Source organism: Athene cunicularia (genome assembly GCF_003259725.1).
Source record: "Athene cunicularia isolate RWA chromosome 4 unlocalized genomic scaffold, athCun1 chr4_part1, whole genome shotgun sequence".
Lineage (NCBI taxonomy): Eukaryota > Metazoa > Chordata > Aves > Strigiformes > Strigidae > Athene > Athene cunicularia.
The window spans coordinates 34,790,523-34,811,976 of record NW_020799098.1 but is presented as its reverse complement, the minus strand read 5'-3'; the positions used below and the strand labels follow the sequence as shown (position 1 = coordinate 34,811,976).

General features: G+C 38.4%; 1 protein-coding gene across 2 annotated transcripts in view; it reads right to left on the bottom strand.

The window, feature by feature from the left end:
* Nucleotides 1-2: 2 nt before the first annotated feature.
* Nucleotides 3-21,454, bottom strand: part of ACSL1 (acyl-CoA synthetase long chain family member 1) — a 38,326-nt gene continuing 16,874 nt past the window's right edge. For both annotated transcript variants that reach the window (XM_026846755.1, XM_026846756.1), the window contains exons 5-21: nucleotides 21,198-21,299; nucleotides 17,278-17,377; nucleotides 16,939-17,117; nucleotides 14,187-14,219; nucleotides 13,958-14,009; nucleotides 12,734-12,807; nucleotides 11,627-11,704; nucleotides 9,182-9,316; nucleotides 7,544-7,678; nucleotides 6,712-6,807; nucleotides 5,627-5,699; nucleotides 4,867-4,955; nucleotides 2,002-2,118; nucleotides 1,505-1,648; nucleotides 940-1,041; nucleotides 790-861; nucleotides 3-602 (exon numbers count right to left, since the gene is read on the bottom strand). In XM_026846755.1, coding sequence (XP_026702556.1) covers nucleotides 462-602; nucleotides 790-861; nucleotides 940-1,041; nucleotides 1,505-1,648; nucleotides 2,002-2,118; nucleotides 4,867-4,955; nucleotides 5,627-5,699; nucleotides 6,712-6,807; nucleotides 7,544-7,678; nucleotides 9,182-9,316; nucleotides 11,627-11,704; nucleotides 12,734-12,807; nucleotides 13,958-14,009; nucleotides 14,187-14,219; nucleotides 16,939-17,117; nucleotides 17,278-17,377; nucleotides 21,198-21,299 — 1,722 coding nt within the window. In that variant the 3' untranslated portion in view covers nucleotides 3-461. The remainder of the gene's footprint in view (nucleotides 603-789; nucleotides 862-939; nucleotides 1,042-1,504; nucleotides 1,649-2,001; nucleotides 2,119-4,866; nucleotides 4,956-5,626; nucleotides 5,700-6,711; nucleotides 6,808-7,543; nucleotides 7,679-9,181; nucleotides 9,317-11,626; nucleotides 11,705-12,733; nucleotides 12,808-13,957; nucleotides 14,010-14,186; nucleotides 14,220-16,938; nucleotides 17,118-17,277; nucleotides 17,378-21,197; nucleotides 21,300-21,454) is intronic.

Here is a 21,454-nt window from a genome sequence, read left to right as displayed (position 1 = left end):
GGGGGGTGGGGGTTGGTTTGGGTTTTTTTGAACAGATTAAGTAATCCTTCTGAGGACGCAAGCTACTTAGAGGCATTTTCAAACCTGCCAAATCCTTTGTGGAACTGACAGCTGCAGAAATAACACTGCAGACAGCAAACATGCTGACAATAAGAAAACCTTAGCTCCTTGTTGAAGGAGAGTCCCATTTTTGGCCAAGGAAGTCTTAAATAACTTACATATAGTTACCATTTATAGTTAAGGCTCTTTTTGGAAATTGTAGGTCACCATAAAAACAGTATGCAACACAACTTGACAGTAAGGCAGTGTTCCATTTCTTCAGTGTTCCTATGGCAAGTACCCATTTTTGTACAAGTTAATGATTGCACAGTTTCCTTCCCTATGTTTGCTGTAGTCAAAATTACAGATATGAAGGCCAACAGTAGACATCAGACGTGTGCCACTTTCCTCATTCCACTCAGTTACATTTTGGCATTAGCATAGAGTTCATCTATCTGTGACTGGAAATATTTTCGCAGTTCTGGTCTCTTCGCCTTCAGTGTTGGCGTCAGCAGGCCGTTTTCAATAGAAAACATTTCAGTGTGCATGACAATGTCTTTGACCTGGAAAGTAAACAGTTACTAGCCAAACTGCACTCCTTGAAATAGACAAGGCTATTAAAAAACTGCCCAGATATCATAACAAAGCTCATCACTTAAATTTTCCAGATATAAATGAAAAGCAGTTCTGGAGAGGTCAGATTATATTGGTGTTTAGAAGTTTAAATTATTGTTCTCACAAGTATCTTACCTGTTCAAATGACTTTAAACCAGATTCTTTCCCAATCCTCACCATGTCTTCCAGGATGTGTTTTTTGAGGTCCTGTGGATACAGAAATGCATTGTATAGCTTGAAGAAGTTGATGCAGAAGAACTAACTGTTTAGTTAGATATGACTCACCTTGTTTCTGCATAGCTCTTCATATGAGCCTTCATACCCCTTTTTCTTGGCCCAGCTCCGCAAAGTCTCAGGATCAGGTACCACAACAGCTACTAAGAAGGCCTAAAAAGGAATTTTTGTCAAGCTTTCTTTTTTTTCCTTTTAAAGTCAACACTGTAGTTCCTACACATTTCTTACTAGTCAGTGTTGATTTTGGACAGCATTTCTGATCCTGCTGCTTTTTGCAACTGGAACAGAGTGCAGTTCAGAAGCCTGCACTGAAGAGAATTACTCTTGTTAACACCCACATTTCAATTTACACTTGTAAAAACCTGGACATCTTGGTTTGGGTGGTTTTATTTTTCCTGCACACTGTTAGCAACTTAATTCAAATTAATTCAGCTGGTCTGAAACTAAATCCAGAGACATGCTATATAACTGCTGGAGTCAAAGTACATTCAGAACGATAGTGTGTATTGTTAAAAAGTTTCAGTCCCAAAGGTTGAGGTGAGGGGAGGGAGGAAAGGAAGACTTTCCTGCAGTCTCTTCTTGCATTCATTTTTAAAATTACCGGAAGAATGCTTACCTGCAAGCTCTCTCCATGGACAAACACCTGAGCAAGTGCTTCACATCTCAAATACACATTTTCTATTTTCTCTGGTGCAATGTACTCTCCCTGGGCTAGTTTAAATATGTGTTTTTTCCGGTCAATGATCTTCAATGTACCATTCTGTTGACAGAAGTAACTTTCACTGAGAAGAGGCACTTCAAGTGAAAAAACAATCTCCACAGCTTAAGCATGCCACACTGGTACAGTAAAATAGTGCTTGAGTCAGAGTACTGTCAAACTAATATAAGAAGGAAACAGGCTCTGCACCCATCTAACCTAAACTAGGGAAAGCCCCAGACACTGCTCATACTTCAGCCCCAGGCACACAGATTTATCTACAACAGTAATTACCCTCCTCCTAAAATTACTCATCTTTCACCTAATTAATTGTGTTTAATACAAAATATTTTATATTTATTAAAATTACAGCTAATAACTACAGAAGTACATTTCAGCTATGTAAGTTAACTTACTGGTAGCCATTTCCCAATATCTCCTGTATGAAGCCAGCCATCTTTGTCCAGAGCTTCTGCTGTTTTTTCTGGATCTTTCAAATAGCCCCGAAATACATTTGGCCCTTTTACACACACCTGAAAACAACCATTTGTTAATGTATGCTACCATAATGGGAAGAAAGTTACATACTCTTTGCAATGAATGCTTCTCCAATTGTTCTCAATAACTCCCACTAAAAAGACAAGACAAAGTTTATGCCCGAAATCTCTACTTGTGGTTTTTGGAAACCTAATGTTTTCCATTGGTATAAAGTATACTAAGAAGCAATTGGAAGCATCTGTCTTCTAGTCTAACAGCAGTGTTCCTACCTGCTAATGGAATAACCTGAATTTAATCGGAGGAAATTTTATTTATCTGAAGAAATTCTGCTGGATCCAGAAATATTACCACTCAGCCTGGCAACATGTTTGTTTCAGCTTCAGTAAGCAGCAGGGGCATTGTGCTAAAACTAGTGATGAAAAAGCTGTTTATCAAATAAATTACATGTTTGTTGTCCAAAAGTGAACCAGTTAACACCTTAGGGCTTAGAGCACTCAAGATTTCTCTATAAAGGAAATCTGCAATTTCTTTAAACTAAAGGTTGTGTGGATTTGTGTACCAAGTACGAAACCAAGAACAACTACTCTGGATAAAACTGGATACATAGGCATTATTAGGATCAAAAAAACATGCTTACAAGGTTTGAGAAAAGGACTAACAAGATTAAAGGTTTAGAGAGAAAGATGATGCCAGAGAATCAGGTCAGACCTTACAAAATTAAAATAGTTAGTAGACGATCTGTCAGTAAGAGAACATAAAAGTAAAGCAACTAGTCAGGAACATGGAGTAGAGCCTGAAATATCCAGACACGATTCCAGACTTAAGTAATTTCTTCTCAATATAACACCCAAGGTTGTTTAAGTTTCTTTGGTAGTGAGAGGGGAGACACACAGGACAGGACTCTTATTATTTAAGGAACAGCAGAACTATAAAATACCTCCTTACAAGTGAGGACAGAGAGAGATAGGCAAGATAATCAATACTGAAACAAAGCTTAAAGATGCCCACTGTGCATAACTGTTGGGGAATCAGGAGTCTCAAAAGCCCTCCCTACACAAGAGTCCTCAGAAGCAATAACAGATTTGAGCCATCCCATCAGCTTGGGAGTGGCTTACCATGTGTGGCTGACATGAAACAATACAAAGGGTCTGGGCAATAGTATCAGGACCCTAGAACAAACTAGAAGAATGGGATAGAAAAATCGAGTTTTAGGTTAAGACCAAAGGGATGATAAATATCAATAGGGGCTGATAAAATACTAGGCCAACTATTAGTCTAGGGGATTAGTACAATCCTAAAGTGGACAAGGAATTGGCTAAAGAGTCATCAGGCATTAATAGACCTCATCTGCATATGAGCATATATAATTCTATTCACAAATTTATCCTTCTTGAACATGGATAACTGGCAAGAGTGAAAAGCAAGGCTGACAGAACAGAGAATATTGAAAGCTTACTCTCAGAGAGGACTAGGAGTGTTAATCCAGTTGAAGAGCAGATAGACAATGAAGAGGACCACCTATTTTTGGCAAACAATGATGACAGCCAATTCTGTAGCTATGGGCTTCAGTTATGAGAAATGAGTTACAACACTTATTGTTAAATTCAGAATAGCTCACACTGAGGAAGGACTGAAAGACTAAGACAGTACCTGATACATTAAGGGGCTACCATATTTATTCAGGTCCAGAGTAACTCCCAATGCAGCAAACAGTAAGTGCAAGCAAAACATTTTTAGAAGTGTTTAAAAACTACTCAACTGCTTCCCATTTATACACAGTTCCTCTAGCAGACCAAGCTTTAAAAGTATAAACTGAGGAAAAATTGCCAATGAAGACTAAACATGGAGTCATATGCAAGACAGGAAAGAATCTTGACATTGCTCTCCACTTGCAAACAGTTACCAAGCCCAACTAAATCCATGAGTATTTCTAGGAATTAAAGCCCAATGATTTGTCTCTAGTCTCATACAAGTTACAACCAAAACAAATAATCATTATATATTGTTTGCAGTCACAAATTAGTTACTTGCTTAAGCCACTTTTATTTATTTACTTCTTACCGCCAGCTGCCCCCAAGGCCTCTTGAAAGCATATTAAAGACACTACCATTAATTTACTGTCGAGGCTTTTACTACATAGACATTTGTTCAAAACAAAGTTCAAGCTGTATATATTTTACTTGAAAAAAAAAAATTGAAAAAGACAGTATATAGCACTACATACAAAGCTGAGTCCGCAATTTGTAGAACATACACATTTAATTAGTGCAGGCTGTAGAAAAGAGTTCAGAAGGATGTGCAGACAGTTGTCAAATCATTAGCAGCCTTCATGGCATTTTATGTCCATTTCTCTTAACACTGTTCCAGGCACTTTAAATTACTTCATCTCACAGATTACAAGCTGGTAACAAACTACATGGATCAGCTGTTCACCAGTACTTGGCAGCAGGGGTGGGGGGAAGCCCTCTACTAGCATTTTACTGAAGAATAAATGCAGCACGAGACAGATAGCTTCTCAGCTATCCCACAACTGGAAGATGGCATGTTGGTCATACAACTATAAACACACAGTAATCTGTTATCTCTCAGTAATCCACTTTTTCTTCCCTCAATACACTATTGTCTGGTTTGCTTCTGTGAATAGTTATCTGACATTGCATGCAGGCAATGATTTTTTGGTAGCAGGCCATGTTACTAAACTCGGACAGTTAATTATTTCAGGAACAAAAAAAATTTTCCAAGATTTCATAAGAGGCTCACATAGACCTTTTGAAATTACCTACCTCACCCTCTCCTTTGGCAGCCAAGTAATTCATTTCTTGTACATCAACAAGCTTGATGATACTGCATGGCATGGGTGCTCCAACGTGACCTATTAAATACAGTAACACTTCAACAGCCTGAACTCCTTTTTAAAAAAGTTAGGTTCTTAAAACAGTAAGCTAGCTACATGCAAAAGTAAAAAAAGATGGAAAACTGATTTCTGCTAATGTACTTCACCAATACCAGTACAGTAATAGCTTAAAATTTGCTGGGACTGGAACATTCTCTGATATCCCTAGAATGGTACAATCTATACCATGTACTCAGGCTTGCTTTTTCTTGTAGTTAGGATGCTCTCCTTTGATGTATTTAAGTAGCAGAAGTCCCACTATAGTTTCAACTATCAGTATTATTTCAGTTAGGAAGCCAGAAATATAAAAGCCAACAGAAATGCAGACTGTTCCAACACTGAAAAATTCCATCTAAATTTCCAACACTGTGTTTTTTATACAGCAGACTTATATTCTGTAAATATTACAACGGTTGATAGTATGACCTCCCCTTTCCTAAATCCACTTCAACTTACAAGGACAAAGCCTATTAAGTTTGGATTACTGAACTAGCTATTTAGCAGCAGAAACTTAAAGGGATCCCTCCAAAACTTCACTTGAAGAAAGACAGAATCTTATATTTTATGATAGATGTTACTGAAGACTACATGTGATCAGACTCTGTAGCATCCTGAAATTTAACAGACAGGCAGACTGTTAAACACCATACCTGCTGTCCAGTCACCAGGTAATGACAGTGAGCATCCAGCTGTGCATTCAGTCTGTCCATAACCTTCATAGAACTAGGATGTGAAACCAGAAGATTCTTACTTTTCAACATACAGTTTCTTATTAAAATGAAAGTAATATTTAATTCTTTTTCTAGTTGTTTAAATTTGAGTTTAGCAAAATTCCCAGCATCTTATAAAAATACTATCACTATATTAGTTTTATCACAATACACAATTTTAAGTGCCAATATTCCACCTACAGTTCCAACATTTACTCAGTTTCACTCAATTTCACATGCTACGTGACACCTGTATATACCAAAACAAAAAGCAACAGAGGGAGCAATAAGAAAAAACTAAGTACAGTGGCATTAGCAGTAACTTCATTTACATCATTTAAGAACAGGTTTGTCCAAGGCAGCCAGGAACAGAATCCCTATACCCCATCACAGCTCTGCAATTACTACATACAAGACAGGTGTCCCTTTTCTGTGCAGAATGCATTGATACACCAGCACACTACTGAACAACTTCAAGAAGTCATAGCAGCCTCACACTTTAGAGTGTTTTCACGTTTTCTACCCTTGAAATTTATTTCAACCCATTTGTTCCATCCCGTGATGTTGTTGTTCAGATTTTACCTCAAAAAGCATGTATTTGAAGAGGCTCTGAAAATAAGTGCAATGTGTGCAGTCTGATTCTCCACAGTCTAACCTTCAACACAACACCACTACTGTATCATCACATTGATTAAGTTCTCTACAGTAGTTATCAATAGTTCTATGAGGCAAGCCCCAGAAACTTAATCTAAGAACATTAATTATTGCTTATAGCAGCCCCCTCTGCAAAATTTTCCCTTAAGAAAGTTCAGCTGGTTACTTCAGTTATAATAAAGACTTTGGGATGAATACAGAAATCTCAATGGACTGAGAGATAAAAATCTAGAAAGGAGTACCCACTTGTGTAGTCTCCAAGAAGAATGCCAGAAAGTTATCCATATAATCAGACTTCTAGAAATGTTCCAACATCAAAGATGGAACTGGGTATTAATCTTATGTTTTACAGTTAAAGCCAGGAAACTCACCTGACAGCCAAGAGCTGTTCTCAGGAAGGTAAGTACACTTGCAGATACAGGTGCTGCTCCTGTAACCATCAGCCTTACTTTTCCTCCCAAACTTGCCTACAACAGACACAAGATACTGTGGACACCAAAAGCATTTTAGAGAGATTTCCAGAGTCTTTTTCCATCCTATCCTCAGCCACTATTCACATACAGCGCCACCCACAAATGTTAAAGTTTAGTCTCCTATTGCAAGCTGTCTTTCTTGCAGTGTTTTTAATCTCATTAGTGGCTGGAAGAAACAGTATCTCAACCATACAGTATCTACAAAGACTATGCTGTGATGTTGCTGCAATGCAGACTCTGCCAAAAGTCAGAAGAGCTCAAGTCATGGCCTTACAGCAATAACTTTATTTTTAACTGCCTTGTATCAGCTTCTCGTACATCCCAAATGCTATAAAAAGCAGCCACAGCAGCATGTTGTACAACCACAGTTAAGGCCATAGCAAGTGAGTGCCAGATATAATAGCAGGCATAACTTGCTGGTGACCAACAGTGAGGAGAAGCGGGGGCTACAGGTGGCACTGTGTCACATTTAGCATTCCTCCTTCAGAAGGGCAGCGTTTTCTTTCAAAGTGGTAAGAGAGACTCCCCAGGCTGTTTTAGAGTAACTTCCTTAATACAGTTAGCTGATACTACTAGAACAAAGGGAGTTGAAAAATGAGAGTTAGAAATAAAAAGACAGCTTTGATTTTTACTCTGAGTATCAAGGTAGTCTTTAATCAGTGACGAAAGCCATACCAAATTATAACCATTCATATGAAATTCAGCAATTGCAAATTTAGACTCAGTATACCTGTATTTTGCGGAAGATGACTTTATCCCAGAAACTGTTATTTCTAACTATACCACTTCTGAGTTCTGCTTCTTTCCTCTTGGAAGCAAAATCCAGCATCCATCTCTTTAATGAAGTATCTGCCTGTCCAAAAATCTATTAAGAAAGATGATTTGTGGTTAGAAGTCTCACAGACTACCATTCCCTTTTTCTTACAGAAGCATGCATAGAGATTCTTAATTCTAGTAAGAAATACTTGCAGATTTTGATTTTGGCTTCTACCTCAGTTCAAGAGATGTCCACCAAAATTAGCACTTAACTAATTCTTGCTTCCCATCATACTGTGCAATGCTGTTTCAATGTATAGTTTTCCATTAAAATTAATGAATTAAAATTGATGTTTTAATTTTCTGTTCCACCATCATCAAAATTCAAATTGAGTATAATCCCCAGCATATTCGGAGAAGCACACCACACCATCATAACATGAAAAGTAACAAGGCTTTCTGAGGAGATGCAGGTCCCTTCAGAAACACTAAATGAGATCTGTCTTGCATATATAAACTTGCTTTTTAGGTAATTTTTCAAAGGCTCCTCCTAGTTATTCTCAGGAAGCCACAGAGCAGACCACAGATTAGTATGTTCACTTGGAAAGAGAAAGATCCAGCCCATCACAACCAATTTCCCTCTTGTTAACTTCACATGGTAGGTTACTGCAAGCCTGGGTGAGGTTGAAACAGTGCCACAGAAGTGTGAAAGCCTCAGGGCACCACAGTTAACAAACAAGTGGACATCATGAAAGGAGAAGAGTCCCCGGCTTTGGCTCTGCTTCTCAAATTGCAGTACAGACTGTGAGAGCAGAACAAGGGGCTATGTTTTAAGCACTACAGGCTGATTTCCTCCCCTCCAAATGGATCCGAGTTGCACTATTTGTTCCTGGGGCCAAACAGAACCTTGTATTACTTGCTGTTCCTCTAGTCTCATGATTAGAGCACTGTCCTGGCTAAGACAGCATACACAGCCCTGCCATTTCTTTAGCAGTCACAGGACTTACTACGGCCCTCAACTCCTCTGGCTGCATCCTACGAAGAGTCAGTCATCCATATGCAAGAGGATGATTTAAAAGCTGAAGTCCAAGAAAGAATCCATTTCTGAATTCCCATCTCAGGGGTCCCTGAGCAGGCACAGGAGGGACTGGGGCTGCAGACACACCTCCCCAGCACTCCCAACTGGCTGATTTATAGTTCTCCCTGCGTATGCATCCCTGCAAGCATAGGCAAATACCTGACCTTTGTTTGCAAATTCCACTCCATGAGTCAGATGCTAAAAACGTGTCATGCAGATGCTAAGCTTCATGTCCGTGTGGTAGGCTGGACTTAAATAACTTGAACAGAGCAAAACAGTAAGTCCTTAATCAAGCTAAAGAGAACCAAGATCCCTAGTCAGACATTTCAACACTAGTATTTACTGCCTGAAAGTGTTTCAATACAACCAGTACTATTCCCCACACTTTCAACTCTTTCTAAAAGAGATAGACATATTTGTTACCATGGCAATTTAACATACCAGAGCACAACAATTACTCCTACCCTGGCAGCACAAACTTCATGAAGTCTCTTAAAACCCTGCACAGGTCTAGACTTGTGCCTGTGGACTTACCTTGTCAAACATTCTGTTCAGGAGTCTTGGTACTACAGGAAATATAGTTGGCTGCAGTGTTTTTAGGTCGTCCATAAGTAGTCTGATATCCCCTTGAAAGAATCCTATCCGAGCTCCATGGCACAGAACCACACACTGTTAGAAAAAAGTAAACACTCTGAAAACACAGGACGTATGATGTGTTCCGGCTGTATAGGTATAACAATCCTATGCAGAGTGGACTATGCAGGATCTACCTGAAATCCTCTCAAGCTTCTGGACTAGTTTTCTGCAGCATTCTCAGATTATAGGATGGGACTAGAAAGACCAAGTAGCAAGACATGCCTGGTGTATAGAGGCCAAGAACTTTGATAGAATAAGATACAGCACAAAAGCCCCTATCCAAAAAGAGCAATTGGACAAATAAGACAGTGCCAGTGACTCAGAGGTAGCAAGACTGAAAAGCAGAACTTCTCTATTTGAAGTATTTAACAAGCTTATCTAAAAATACTAGACCTTTGTTTGTTCCCTGACATATGCTAAGAAATTCTGCATTTAAAGTCAGTACACTCTATTTGCTTGTCCAGCAGGCATTTCTGCCTTGATTTCCATTCTCTTGCACTCCAGTTTTCCTTCCTGTTTCACAGAACTTATTTATTGTTAGGTGATCAAAACACTCTTTAGAAGATTCTAGCAGAACCACTGCTTACTTCCACATAACTTCAGACCTACACCAAGGAAAGCAGACTTAATCCTGTTGTGTTCTACATTCTCTAAGAGTCTAGAAGCTTCACCCCCCACACCTATACACCCCCCACACCTATACACCCCCTTTCTCTCCTATTTTGTTTAGGTTTAATTTATTCTAACATCTCTACTCTTCTTGATTTTACCTATACCTTTGTTTTTTACTCCTGCTTCCTCCATAACACCTCTTCCATCACTCCCTGCCATCCATTCTTATCTTTTCTGCATGAGACATGCTGAAATGTTGCTTCTCCCTTTCACCTGTGCTTTGTCACCATCTGCTAAAAAGCAGCAAATGCATCAGTCCAGATGGACTGAGCAGCAGCTGCCTTTGCTAGGCGGGAACATGTTTGTCCTGTCAAGTTCACTGACCCTCTAACTTCGGAAGCCAAAAATCAGCATCAACTTCACAACGGGGGTACGTCTCTAAAGATAGCTTCTCACACAGCTTATGTTCATACCTACCCCAAACAGTAAATATTTTCTCCTTTCTACCAAAAGTGTTCTTGTATAGAACACAGGGAGATTGAGCAAGTAATCACTACTTTGTAAAAACCTCAAACAGCAGAAGAATACTGAGATCCAAACACTTTCTTCTCATTTTATCCTTTTGAACACAAGCTCCCATCCTGTTTCTACTGCAAGATCAAGAGCTTGTACCTACAGAGCTTGTACCTTCTGGTGCAAGACAGGCATCAGTAAAACAGACACTGAAGTGTAACTGGTATCCAGGCTACCAGGAGAAAGAGTGCTGAAAGCCTAAGGGCACCTGTACGCCTCAGTTAGGCTCTATTCCCAGTCTTCATAACATACATATATACATTTTTGTATGTGTATGTACACACTTTTGATAGAAAGCTCAGGACTCCTAACTGAAATCCTGAGTCCATGTGCCTTTTCACACTTGCACAGAGCCTGTTATCTCCCTACATAAACTGGGACATGACTACCTTCAACAGAAGTCTGCAATCTCAACTACGGGAGAGGTGTTAATTCAACTTTACTAAGTACAATAATGAAATACCCATGCCTCTATATAAGAAGTTTGAGAAAACTGCACCCTTTCAGTAATGCATACCACCTAACTATGGGCTCAGGGGTCCTTAAGACTGACAGTATTAAGACAACCTGAGCCCCTTCATCCTCAAAAATGAAGCCCCATGTTTTGCTATATGGCAAAACAAGCTATCCAAGAGAACTTCAAGGTTTGTCACTATATGGCACTAAAAGCCATTTTCATTTCCTGGAAGAGAACTCCACTGAAACAAAATCCATTCCTTTTACTGAAGTTTCTTGGAAGAAATGGTAAAGCTAGCCAACTTAAAATTAGTTTTGTGTAAGCAAGCAGGATGCCACATTATAAAATAAATTTGTAAAGTCTGCAGACTAAAGAATGGCATGAATTCATAGTGAACTGGTTATATTAGAGGGAATTTCTAGGCAGTGTGTGCACACTAAGGGATTGTCTCAGGTTCTAGTACACCAGTTTATTAATCCTAGCTCTAAGGTTAACGTTTACATTTCAGCATGAAAGCCAGCTGTCTAGGACTCAACGGATATTGTTTATGAGATACTGTTTTCCTGAACTTTACCTCAAGCTTTCATACACATGTGCAAGAGTCAAAAAAGGAATGGCATGTATTACTGGGATTCAAGAGACATACATTCTGTAAGAAAAGCAAGCTTCCCTATAGTTCACTACAACAAACAGATGCTTACCTCAACGATTCTCTCAAACATATGAGCCAAGGGCAGGAATGATATCAGAACGTCATCAGAGGAAGGCATAAATGTTTTCTGAAAGCATTAGTAAAATTAATTTAATTCTCATTGATTCTCTATTTTGCCCAAGTTAAACACAATGAAATCTAGTATCTAAACACTAGCATAGTCCTTGCTTCAGTTGTTTGCAATGAAGCTTCATTGTTTTTCATTAAAAAGACAGCAGCAATAACTTTAGCATGAGTAAACACACTGCAGAAATGAGTACAGTAATGAGTACAGTGAGCAGATTATTACAACTTATTCATACAATTATGAATAGAAACAAAGTCTGATAGAAACCAAAGAAAGGTCCATTATATACACTGGGAATGAGGTGGAACAAAAACAGTTAAAATAGTATGCCTTAGTAGTATATGAAGTAGTATGCCACACTTTCATCTTAGATCAGAAAGTCTGCTTATCCAATTTACCATAAAGTTCATACCAGAAGTACCTTACATGATCTAATTGTGAGCACAGTTGCTTAATTTGAAAAACAATTCTACATGCAGAATACTTGGAAAAATAAATGAAATTGTATTTTTTATTACATCTGTATGTGTTAGAACTGTCTTAGCTAGCCTGCAGATGACCTTTAGTAGTCTACTGTAAACTAAAAGTTAACACTGTACCACAAAAATAGAGTCATGCTGCTTGCTCATTTATGCAAGGGCTTAAAGTATTTTGGGGGGTTAAAACAATTAATAGCTTCTCCCATCCTCAGAGAAAAAGGTTAGGCTCTACACAAACCCTCTGATACAGAGCTCATGCTAATGACAAACACTATAAGCCTATGACAGAATGTAATTTAGATCTCCATCAGGATCTTTATAACATTTTGCTTGGATCAGACCAATTGTAAATCTGTCAGGTTCTTGACCCTGAGAGAAGAAACCAATAACCACTGACTTCTGACCTAGCATGGGCAGAATGCCGTCAAGTTACTTTTTCACTTGGATCTTACTAAAAATAAAGACCAAAGTTAAAGAGATTTCGATGTTGGTTTTACTCCCGAGATTCTTCCCTTCACAGAAATCCACAACATTAACCTTTGCAGTTTACCTCTGTAGTTTTCACAAAAGCTGAAGCATTGCTGACTATGTTTTGATGAGTGATCATAGCTCCTTTGGGGTCTCCTAAGGAAGAAGCACATCAGTATGCAACAGTGAAATTTTTAGATCCTTGTGCTGGTTTAAGCCCTGTTGGGACCGGAGACCACGTTGCTGTTGTCTCTCCCCCACCCTCAGGCCAAGTAGGGCCACAAACCCCGGGTTAAAATAAGGAGAAATTTAATACAACAGTGTAATAAATAACAATCTGAACAATAGCAATAACAACAACAACAATAAACAGTAATAACAGTAAACAAGACAAAAGATATACAGAGAAACACTGCAGTGAAAGAGCCAGCCTGCCACATGTGCTTCCTCAACCAAAGCCACAAAGAAAAGCTTCCCACCCTGCTGCCAGCCGCTGCAGAGCCCTTCCCCCTGCTTGGGAGAAACTTAACCCTAACCGAGCTGAAACAGGACAATCCTTTAAGTTACCAAGTAGTGTTAAAACTAATCTAATAGCATTTCAATCAATTAGTCCCTTCTTTGATATTAATACCTTTCTTCACATATCAATTAAACAAAGGTAGAGAACTACCTAACACTTCCAAGAATAGCTGGTAACAGTTAGGTAGTATGTTTGTGCAATGTCCTCAAATTTCATAAGGAGAGCAAATCCTTAAGAAAATGTCATGTTTCCTGGATAAGCTTCTCATTCAAAATTAAACACTTCCATGAAGATGCATCTATCAAAGCCAGCCTAATTTCTGTTTTCTCATCTGCTTTAAGCATATCTTGCCATTATACTCTTCCCTTTTGCTCCCTGCCAGTGTTGGATATTAACTTGCAAATGTCAAGTGTGACATCTAGACAGTCTTTCTCTTTTGGTCTTACAGTACAGTCGCTTAGAGCTAAGCAGCAAATTTTGCTAATACAGGACAAAAAAAAAATACTATGGAATAACTGAAAGTCTGAAGCAGAGCCCTTATTATAATGGAAATACAGGTTCAGTACTTATTTCAAAGCCCACAAATGTAACACCTCCACACTCCCAGTACTGCAACTCTGTATTGATTAATGGGAAAAATCAAAAGGGAGCCTTACCATAAAACTTCCCCAGCTACTACTTGCCAAAAAGATGCAGCAGCAAGGGAGAGGCTTGAAAAAAGGATGGCTTCTGAATTACTTTTGCACATACAGGATAATAAATTCTGCATAATGTAATGAGGTGTACCTGTTGTTCCACTGGTGAAACAGATGACTGCTAGATCTTCTGGCTTTGGAGGCTATGAGAGTTAAGAAAATATTAGTATGGTTAAGATAGCAAGGAAAAAGATTTTACTGCACAAAACACTGATATACTAGTATGACTGCTGAGCTAAGGGAAATAGGGAAATTTGCTAGTTCCATCTAGAGAATGCTATCCAGCTTCAGATTGTCACTTGAACTAATTTAATACTTACCATAGGTTCTTGCCTGTGTGATCTTCCCAGCTCCTACAGAAAGGAGAGAAGGGGGAGCGACAGCTTAGACACGAGCATGTAACTTTTTAAGTCTACCAGACAACCATCACAAACACCATAATATTCCATTTTTTAACTATTGTAGAGTAATAGAGGCTTTAAAGGACTTCTTAAAGATATGTATAATAACTACCATGTCCTACAGGTACAAAAGTGGTAACAAACTCATAGGTTTTTTCCCAGCTAGTAAACCAGAAGTCACTCATTAGAAAATCTCAAGGTTAAACAGTGTTATGACAAGCCACATCAGGTAATCAATCCTACTCCTCATACAGAAGACATCTGCCACTGACAACTGCTGAACAGATGAAACAAGATTCATCTCAGTAAGCACCTCGCATCAACATCACTGCTGGTGAGAAGGAAGACTGAGCTTCCCCATGAAGAGTCATTGGTGGTTTGTACATCTTTTATAGTAAAGAGTAGAAAGTACAAGATTCTCTCCTCCAGATCCTCTTCTTCCCTCTCCTTCCTTATGATTATTCAGGCCTGACCATTAATGACATCATAGTTCTTTAAGCAGAAAAGACTGGATACCAAGAAGATCCTTTTATCATCAAGGATGTAACGATTAAGAGGAAAGACTTGAAAGCCAATATTCAGTATCTAAAGATTCAAATCAAGACTTACTATTCTCATGCCTATTTAAGACTAGAAACAATACTAGCTTAAGGACTTACACAAATTTAAATGGACCTTTTGTTAAGTATAGATTTGGAATCACCCTTTGAGGGCAGACACACCAACTTCACTGTTGTCTTTACATTCCAAGTACACAATAGCACCATGCATTCCTTTACTAGCCCTAGACTCTCTTTAGTATGATGTACCTCTTAGATTACCCCAATAGGTTTAAGAAAAAAAGGAATGTCTGGTAACATTCTCATACTTGTAAATTTGGCCTTTTGAAACAGTGCCATTATGCAAAAATTTGCCACTATGACAGCACAGCCATCTGCTTAAAACAGCACCTGCATTTCAAGTAGCACTGGAAGCTCAATATTTCCCTACAGCCTGTTTTGAGTAAAATTTGGTATTCACTGAATATACAGCTAAAATCTCCACACACTTCTTTTGATCTCCTAGAATTGAGCTCCAACATGTCTTCCTATTGAATTGCCATTTATTCACAGCTACTCAGCTCTAAGTAGCCACAGCATACACACAGATATTAGTTAGTTATTAGAGAGGAACTGGTCACATAACCTATAAAACACAGCTGAGGAATAAACTCAAGCCAGAAATCTGGAAAAAACTACTTAAAGCTAGAAATAGTAATTCAATTCTAATTTAAACTCCCAAACAGTTCATAGTTGCCTTCCAGGAGACACTAAAAGATCTAACCCTTAAAAAAAAAAAAAGTGACAAAACTTATTCCTGTTCACTAAAACACTATTAGAAATATTTGTTTGCCTAACTTCTGAGATTTTAGAGAAAAGGCTCTTGGAGCATCTATTACTGCATTAATCCAAACATCAAGTGTTGTTAATTAAGAGCTACAAAGTACAGGTGGAAGTCACTAATTAAGCATCTAAACTTCTAACTTAAAGATAACATTCACCCCGGTTTTGTTTTTCTGTGGCTAGAAGATCCAGTGGAAAGCATCTTCCTCTGCCAAAAACTGGAGTTCAACTCAAGGAAAAAAGCTGATTTTAGCGTATCAGCTTGCAGCGGGGCAATCTTTTTCTATGTTTAACCCAACCCTTTTGCTAGTGAGCTATATAAGTCACTCATTCTGCATAATGTTTTTAGCCCCAAACTGACAGTCTTGCTGAGATTATAGCTACAATATAATCATCTTTTTAAAAGACATGCTGGCATTTTCACATCTTTACCAGAAGGTGGCCCTGTTAACATAGCAGTAAAGACTACTGTGAAAACAAGTTCAGCAAAATGAAGTATTTCACACCAGTTACCAGCACCTGCACAAGACAAGAACACTTATTTGGAGATATTCAAGTCCTAGTGAGCCAAGCCTTCACCAGAACTCCAGCTGGAACCAGGCTAAACCCGATTTCATGATCTCACAGTAATGATGTACTTTATGCAATTTGATCCTGGGACAGAGTTCTCCAAATAATGAGTGAGAGTGAAGTTATTAAATAAACTTGCATAAGATCTCTACAGACAAAACTATAAGCACAACCAAGACTTGTTAGGTGGCTAAACAAATTGGTTTCTACTTCCAAAAGCTGGAAGTCTCATTCCCCTGCACTACCATAAGCTTATCCAGAAACAGTTTACTGCCTTTTTCTCCTCCCCCAGAAAACATTTTGAGGATTCAGTGTACAGGGGAAGATGCAATTTTTGGCATGACTAAAACCTACACAGGTTCTTTCTGAAATAAGTATTTCTGAAGTATTAGTCACAGTATATAATTATCATGTTACTGTTACACAGGGGCAAGCCTTAACACTCAAATCTGATGTTCAGTCTGGACTATATTAACAAGCTTTCATTCTATCATCTTGGCATATACACTTAAGTTTTGAGCATTGTGATATACAATTAGCAAGTTGTTTTCCCTTTTTTTTTTTTTAAATATTTTTTGTGTAAACTTCAATCTAAGAGATAGGTAAGTATTTTGAAACTAACCTACCACATTTTGTCCGGTCCTAAAAACCTGTTCAGACACTGTCTTCTTCCACAGTTAAACAGGCTGAAAGCAGTAAAGTAGGGTAAGCATGCTTACCTCTAGTTCTCTCATGCTGAAGACTTCCACCCCACACTTTTTGCCACGTTCCACAAGATCCATGCCAAAAGACTCCATGATAACAATGGTGTTGAGTACTGGAGTCTCCCCTTTTTCCACATTTGTTAGCAGAAGTTTGGCCTTGTCAGGTTTGTCACAGAAAACCAGTGACAAGTCAGCTGATGAAGGAGAACAACATTATCAATATGACAAGTTCAGACTAGATCCATACATACTTCAGAACATGGCAATGGAAAACTTCTGAAGAATGCTACAGTTCTGCCCTCACTCAGCTCTGCCATCATACATACAGTTGCTGAACTACTGGAAGTGTCCTACCTTTGTTCACTATGTAAGTAATTGCTTCAGTTCCCAGTGTATCATATAGTGGCACCACCACCATGGAGAATGCGTAGCATCCCTGTTCAATAATAACCCACTGCACAAAAAGAAGAGATGCAAGTCACTAGGCAAGTTGTAACAGACCTCCAAGAGACTCATATTTGGATTCTAACAAAGAAGCTAATAAGACAGAGCTCATTTGGACAAGTCTTTATAAAAAATAAGCAGCAGTTTATATAATTTGTTTACTTCCAAGACCTACTAAGTTTAATTTGTGGATGGAAGAAAATAAAAACAATAAGGACCTATGGGAAAGAATCCAGTCTAGTAAAATTCCACTCTGCATCTAAGTAATTTTAAGTACTTCTGAAAAACAGTTAATGTTAACTGTCTTCTTAGTTTACCTATTTACAGAAAGAGACTTTAAGTAAGAGTACAGTACTTTTTTCTGCGTTTTAGGTTACTGAGGTAGCCAGTCTTCAATATTCTGTATTACCATGGTATATGAATTGAATAAAGACTTGCTCATGTCTTGACACATCAAATTTACATACACAGTATTCTTACTTCTACATTATCTGCATCTCATTTGATGGCCAGACATGAAACATATGTAGTTAACTAGAAGTCCTTTGTAAAACCAGCCCCAGAAAGTTTCTCAGAATTTCAAAAGACTAACCATTCTTCTTTAAAGGAATCTAATCTGAAGACTTTTATAAAAAAATGCCATTACATCCCTGCAAGCTGCAGTAAGAAGGATTTGCCTGCTAACAAGTGCAGTACTCAAACATAATGGATATCACAGCCTTATCGTGTGTGATGCAAGCTGACAATGCCTCACAGCAAGCTTGCTTTCACCCAAAGTATGGTCAAGGTAAGATAGTCATGTAATTCTTCTTCCAGATGGTAGCTACTGGGTATAGTTTGTAAACAGCTAGCTACACCAAAACACAGGGTAGCATGCTATTCCTGAAATGGGAGCTTCCAACATGAAAAAGCCAGCAGAACCAGAATATTTCAGTTCTTCCCCATCAGAGAGTGACAAAAATTCTTAAGGCAGTACTTTTACCCAGTTCCAGTTACATGAACCAAACAACATGCATCTTTAAAAGTTATCAGAATTTACAATTCAACAAGGATTGCATTAACAAGGGTGCTTATTTCCTGTCCCCACACCCAAACTGTCACACTTTCCAGTGCTTTTGCAGGACACTTAGGACACACTACATCCAGTTACCTCATCCCCATATGATGACAAATTTAAACATCATTCAGCTGGTTATTCCACATAGTATCTAATATTGAGTCTATGTTAACAACATTGCTAAATCTCAGTTTTATGAACCATTTATTAGGACCAAGTTTCCTAAAGTAAGTTCTGTATGACTGAGACAGCCTTAAATGCAGGGAATCTCTCTGAAAGCATTTATGCAATAAGTAAATTATACTCTTCTTGTCCAAAAAGATTTCTTAGAAAACTGGTACAAGGCCAGCTAACAGGTAGCTAGACTTTCATGCAGACATTAGACATGCTGATAAGTCTAAGCAGGCATACCTAGACCAGCCATGAAAGGGTCCACTGAATATTTTTTCCTAGATAGTATCCACCTGTATATGTAACAAGGGGGCAACTGTATTGCTGTTCAGCAGACTGAAGTTTAGCAGTTAATAGGGTGGGGGTCCACTACAGTAGACTTCAGCAGCTGCTCAGAGCAATAAAAGCTTCCTGTTGCAGCTTCCAACAACTCTTCACATCCTTCTCAATAAAACAGCCAGCATCTTTATTTTCTGGACTACCAAGACATTTTTCTTCAATTTTAGCTTCTGAAGTTAAAAGTATTTAAATGCAAATATCAAACCTTGACACTTCAGTTCTCTCCCAAAGCCCAAGCAAGCAGCTAGTACTGAACACAGACAACAGTCTGAAAGTTCCAATGTATCTTCCTGACATGGCTTTGATCTTCTCTTAAGGGACACTATGTATCACTGTCCCATTTTCTCAATCCAAAACATTACTTCCTTGCTTGCAGAAGAAATTATCTGTTTTCCAGTTACTCAAAGAGAAAGTAATATTTTTATTTATAAATATTCACAAAAGCCCTAAACTTGGATTTAAGTAACACATTAGGGTTTTCCCCATTAGGGGATTTCCCCAGGAGTCTTTTCCTAGAACTGACAAATGTGAATCATTTCACATAAAAAACTTCACATAATCTCCTGTCTGGATTAGCAATTATGTTGGGGATGTCACAACACCCATCCACTAGTTTTCAGCAGGGAAAATCCCAGATTTAAAATTGCTGTCTTAAACAAGTCTTTCCAGCTCATTCCTGACCCAACTCAAAGCCTGCTGAAGCAGTGCAACTCAAGCACATTTTGTCTCTGATCCAAGAACAGACCACACTACCATGCTCTCCTTTAGAAAAAATGCATTGACCCAGCAGTCAGAGACTTTGCACTCAAACATCTAGAGAGAAATAGTTCTAACTGACACAACACTAACATCTGGCTCCCTTTTTTACTTCCCGTTCATAATGTTATAAGTATAGGAGATTGAACTGAAGAGTCATGTAATTTAACAGCTTCCTAGTTGGAAATATCCCAGCCTTTTTTGTTGCAGAAATAAAACTAGCTATTAGAACCGAAATTCCAGTAGGAAAATCCAAGCAGCAAACTACTGCAGATTTAAGAGTCTGGAAAAAATAGTTTTTCTTCATCTGTACAAGGCTAGAGGTAAGGTTTATTTGTGGTGTAGTTTGGGAAGGGAAGAAGAGGTTCAAGGTCACTTGTCACACTGCTTGGATTTTAATGACAGCAGGGAAGGCAGTGACAAACTGAAATCAGAAGAGATCCAACAGCAAGCTGTTATCCAGCATGACCTAAGACACTGATGCAATTTCTAACCCTGTCAACACTGTAGATGGATCTAGATAATGGCGTCCAGCTGGGAGTGTTTAATCAAGAGGGACAGCTTATTTTTGACAAAAAGAACCAGTCTTCTATCTTAATACAAGTTTGGATTGAACTAGCTTAATGCAGCAAGTACCAGCACAAGCAACTAAGCACATAAACATAGATTTGAGAACTTCGGTCCTATTAAGTAGACTTAATGAACAAGTCTAGAGAATAAATATTGACAATATTTCATAGTATTTTTAGAAACAGCAATCTAGAATTACTTCTGGGTTAAAACGGATAAACACTAGCTAATCAGTTTAAGTATTCCCATAGTTGTCTCAGCTTCATAACATCATTTTGCTTTGTCAGGTGATCTTCTTTAATTATGTCACTTCCCTTAGTCTTTCTGCCCCTTTATTAAACTGCAATTGATTTTCAATTTCTGTCTTCATCAGCAGGTCTCCCTCACAGAATCTTTGTGCCCAGGGCCTCTGGCAGAGATAGAACCACCACCTTTAGATATCTCCTATTTGTCCCAATATTTAATCACTATGCATTTTTTTGTTTTGAAGGGTTTTAATACCTCCTTCTGACTTCCAACCACTTTCTCTTAAAAGTGACATTGGAATACAAGGTAATGCAAAGCAAATGGTGATTACATTCATCAAGTACCGCATTAGCTTCCCATCAAACAAGCCTCCTCTATAAACTGGAAAGAGAAGAGAATGAGTTAAGTTCTTCTGGATTCCCTGATTCTCTTCCTGCTCTCCGGCCTTCTACATTCAGCTCTGGGAGAAAAAAAAAAAAAAAAAAACCTACAAAAAACCAATGCAAGACTAACTGTTGTGTCAGTTGTCAGTTTTGGTTCTTGGCTAAAGATGCCATGTCTGTGGTTTGGGGGTGTACAATGTCAATTTTAGCCTTTTCCCAACACCAAATGAATTCCAAGTAGGGAAGCTCACTGTGGGCCACTTCAGTAACAGCTAGATCACCAATACACACACTGTTAACTAAATTACCTCAGGTCTGTTTTGTGAAAAGATTCCTATATATTGAACATGAGATGGCTTGAAGCCTCGGTGGAGTAATGCAGAGCCCACACACTCAGCTCTGTCTGAAACCTGGAGGGACAAAAGAGAGAAGACAAATAATTGAGAGCAAGCTCATCAGTATACACCCCTCAACATTATTTTACCTTAAGTCTTAGAAAAAGAAGGCCAATAATTGGTATGAAGTAGACAGAAGTTTTCTAGGCTATTTTGAATGTCTTCCGTGA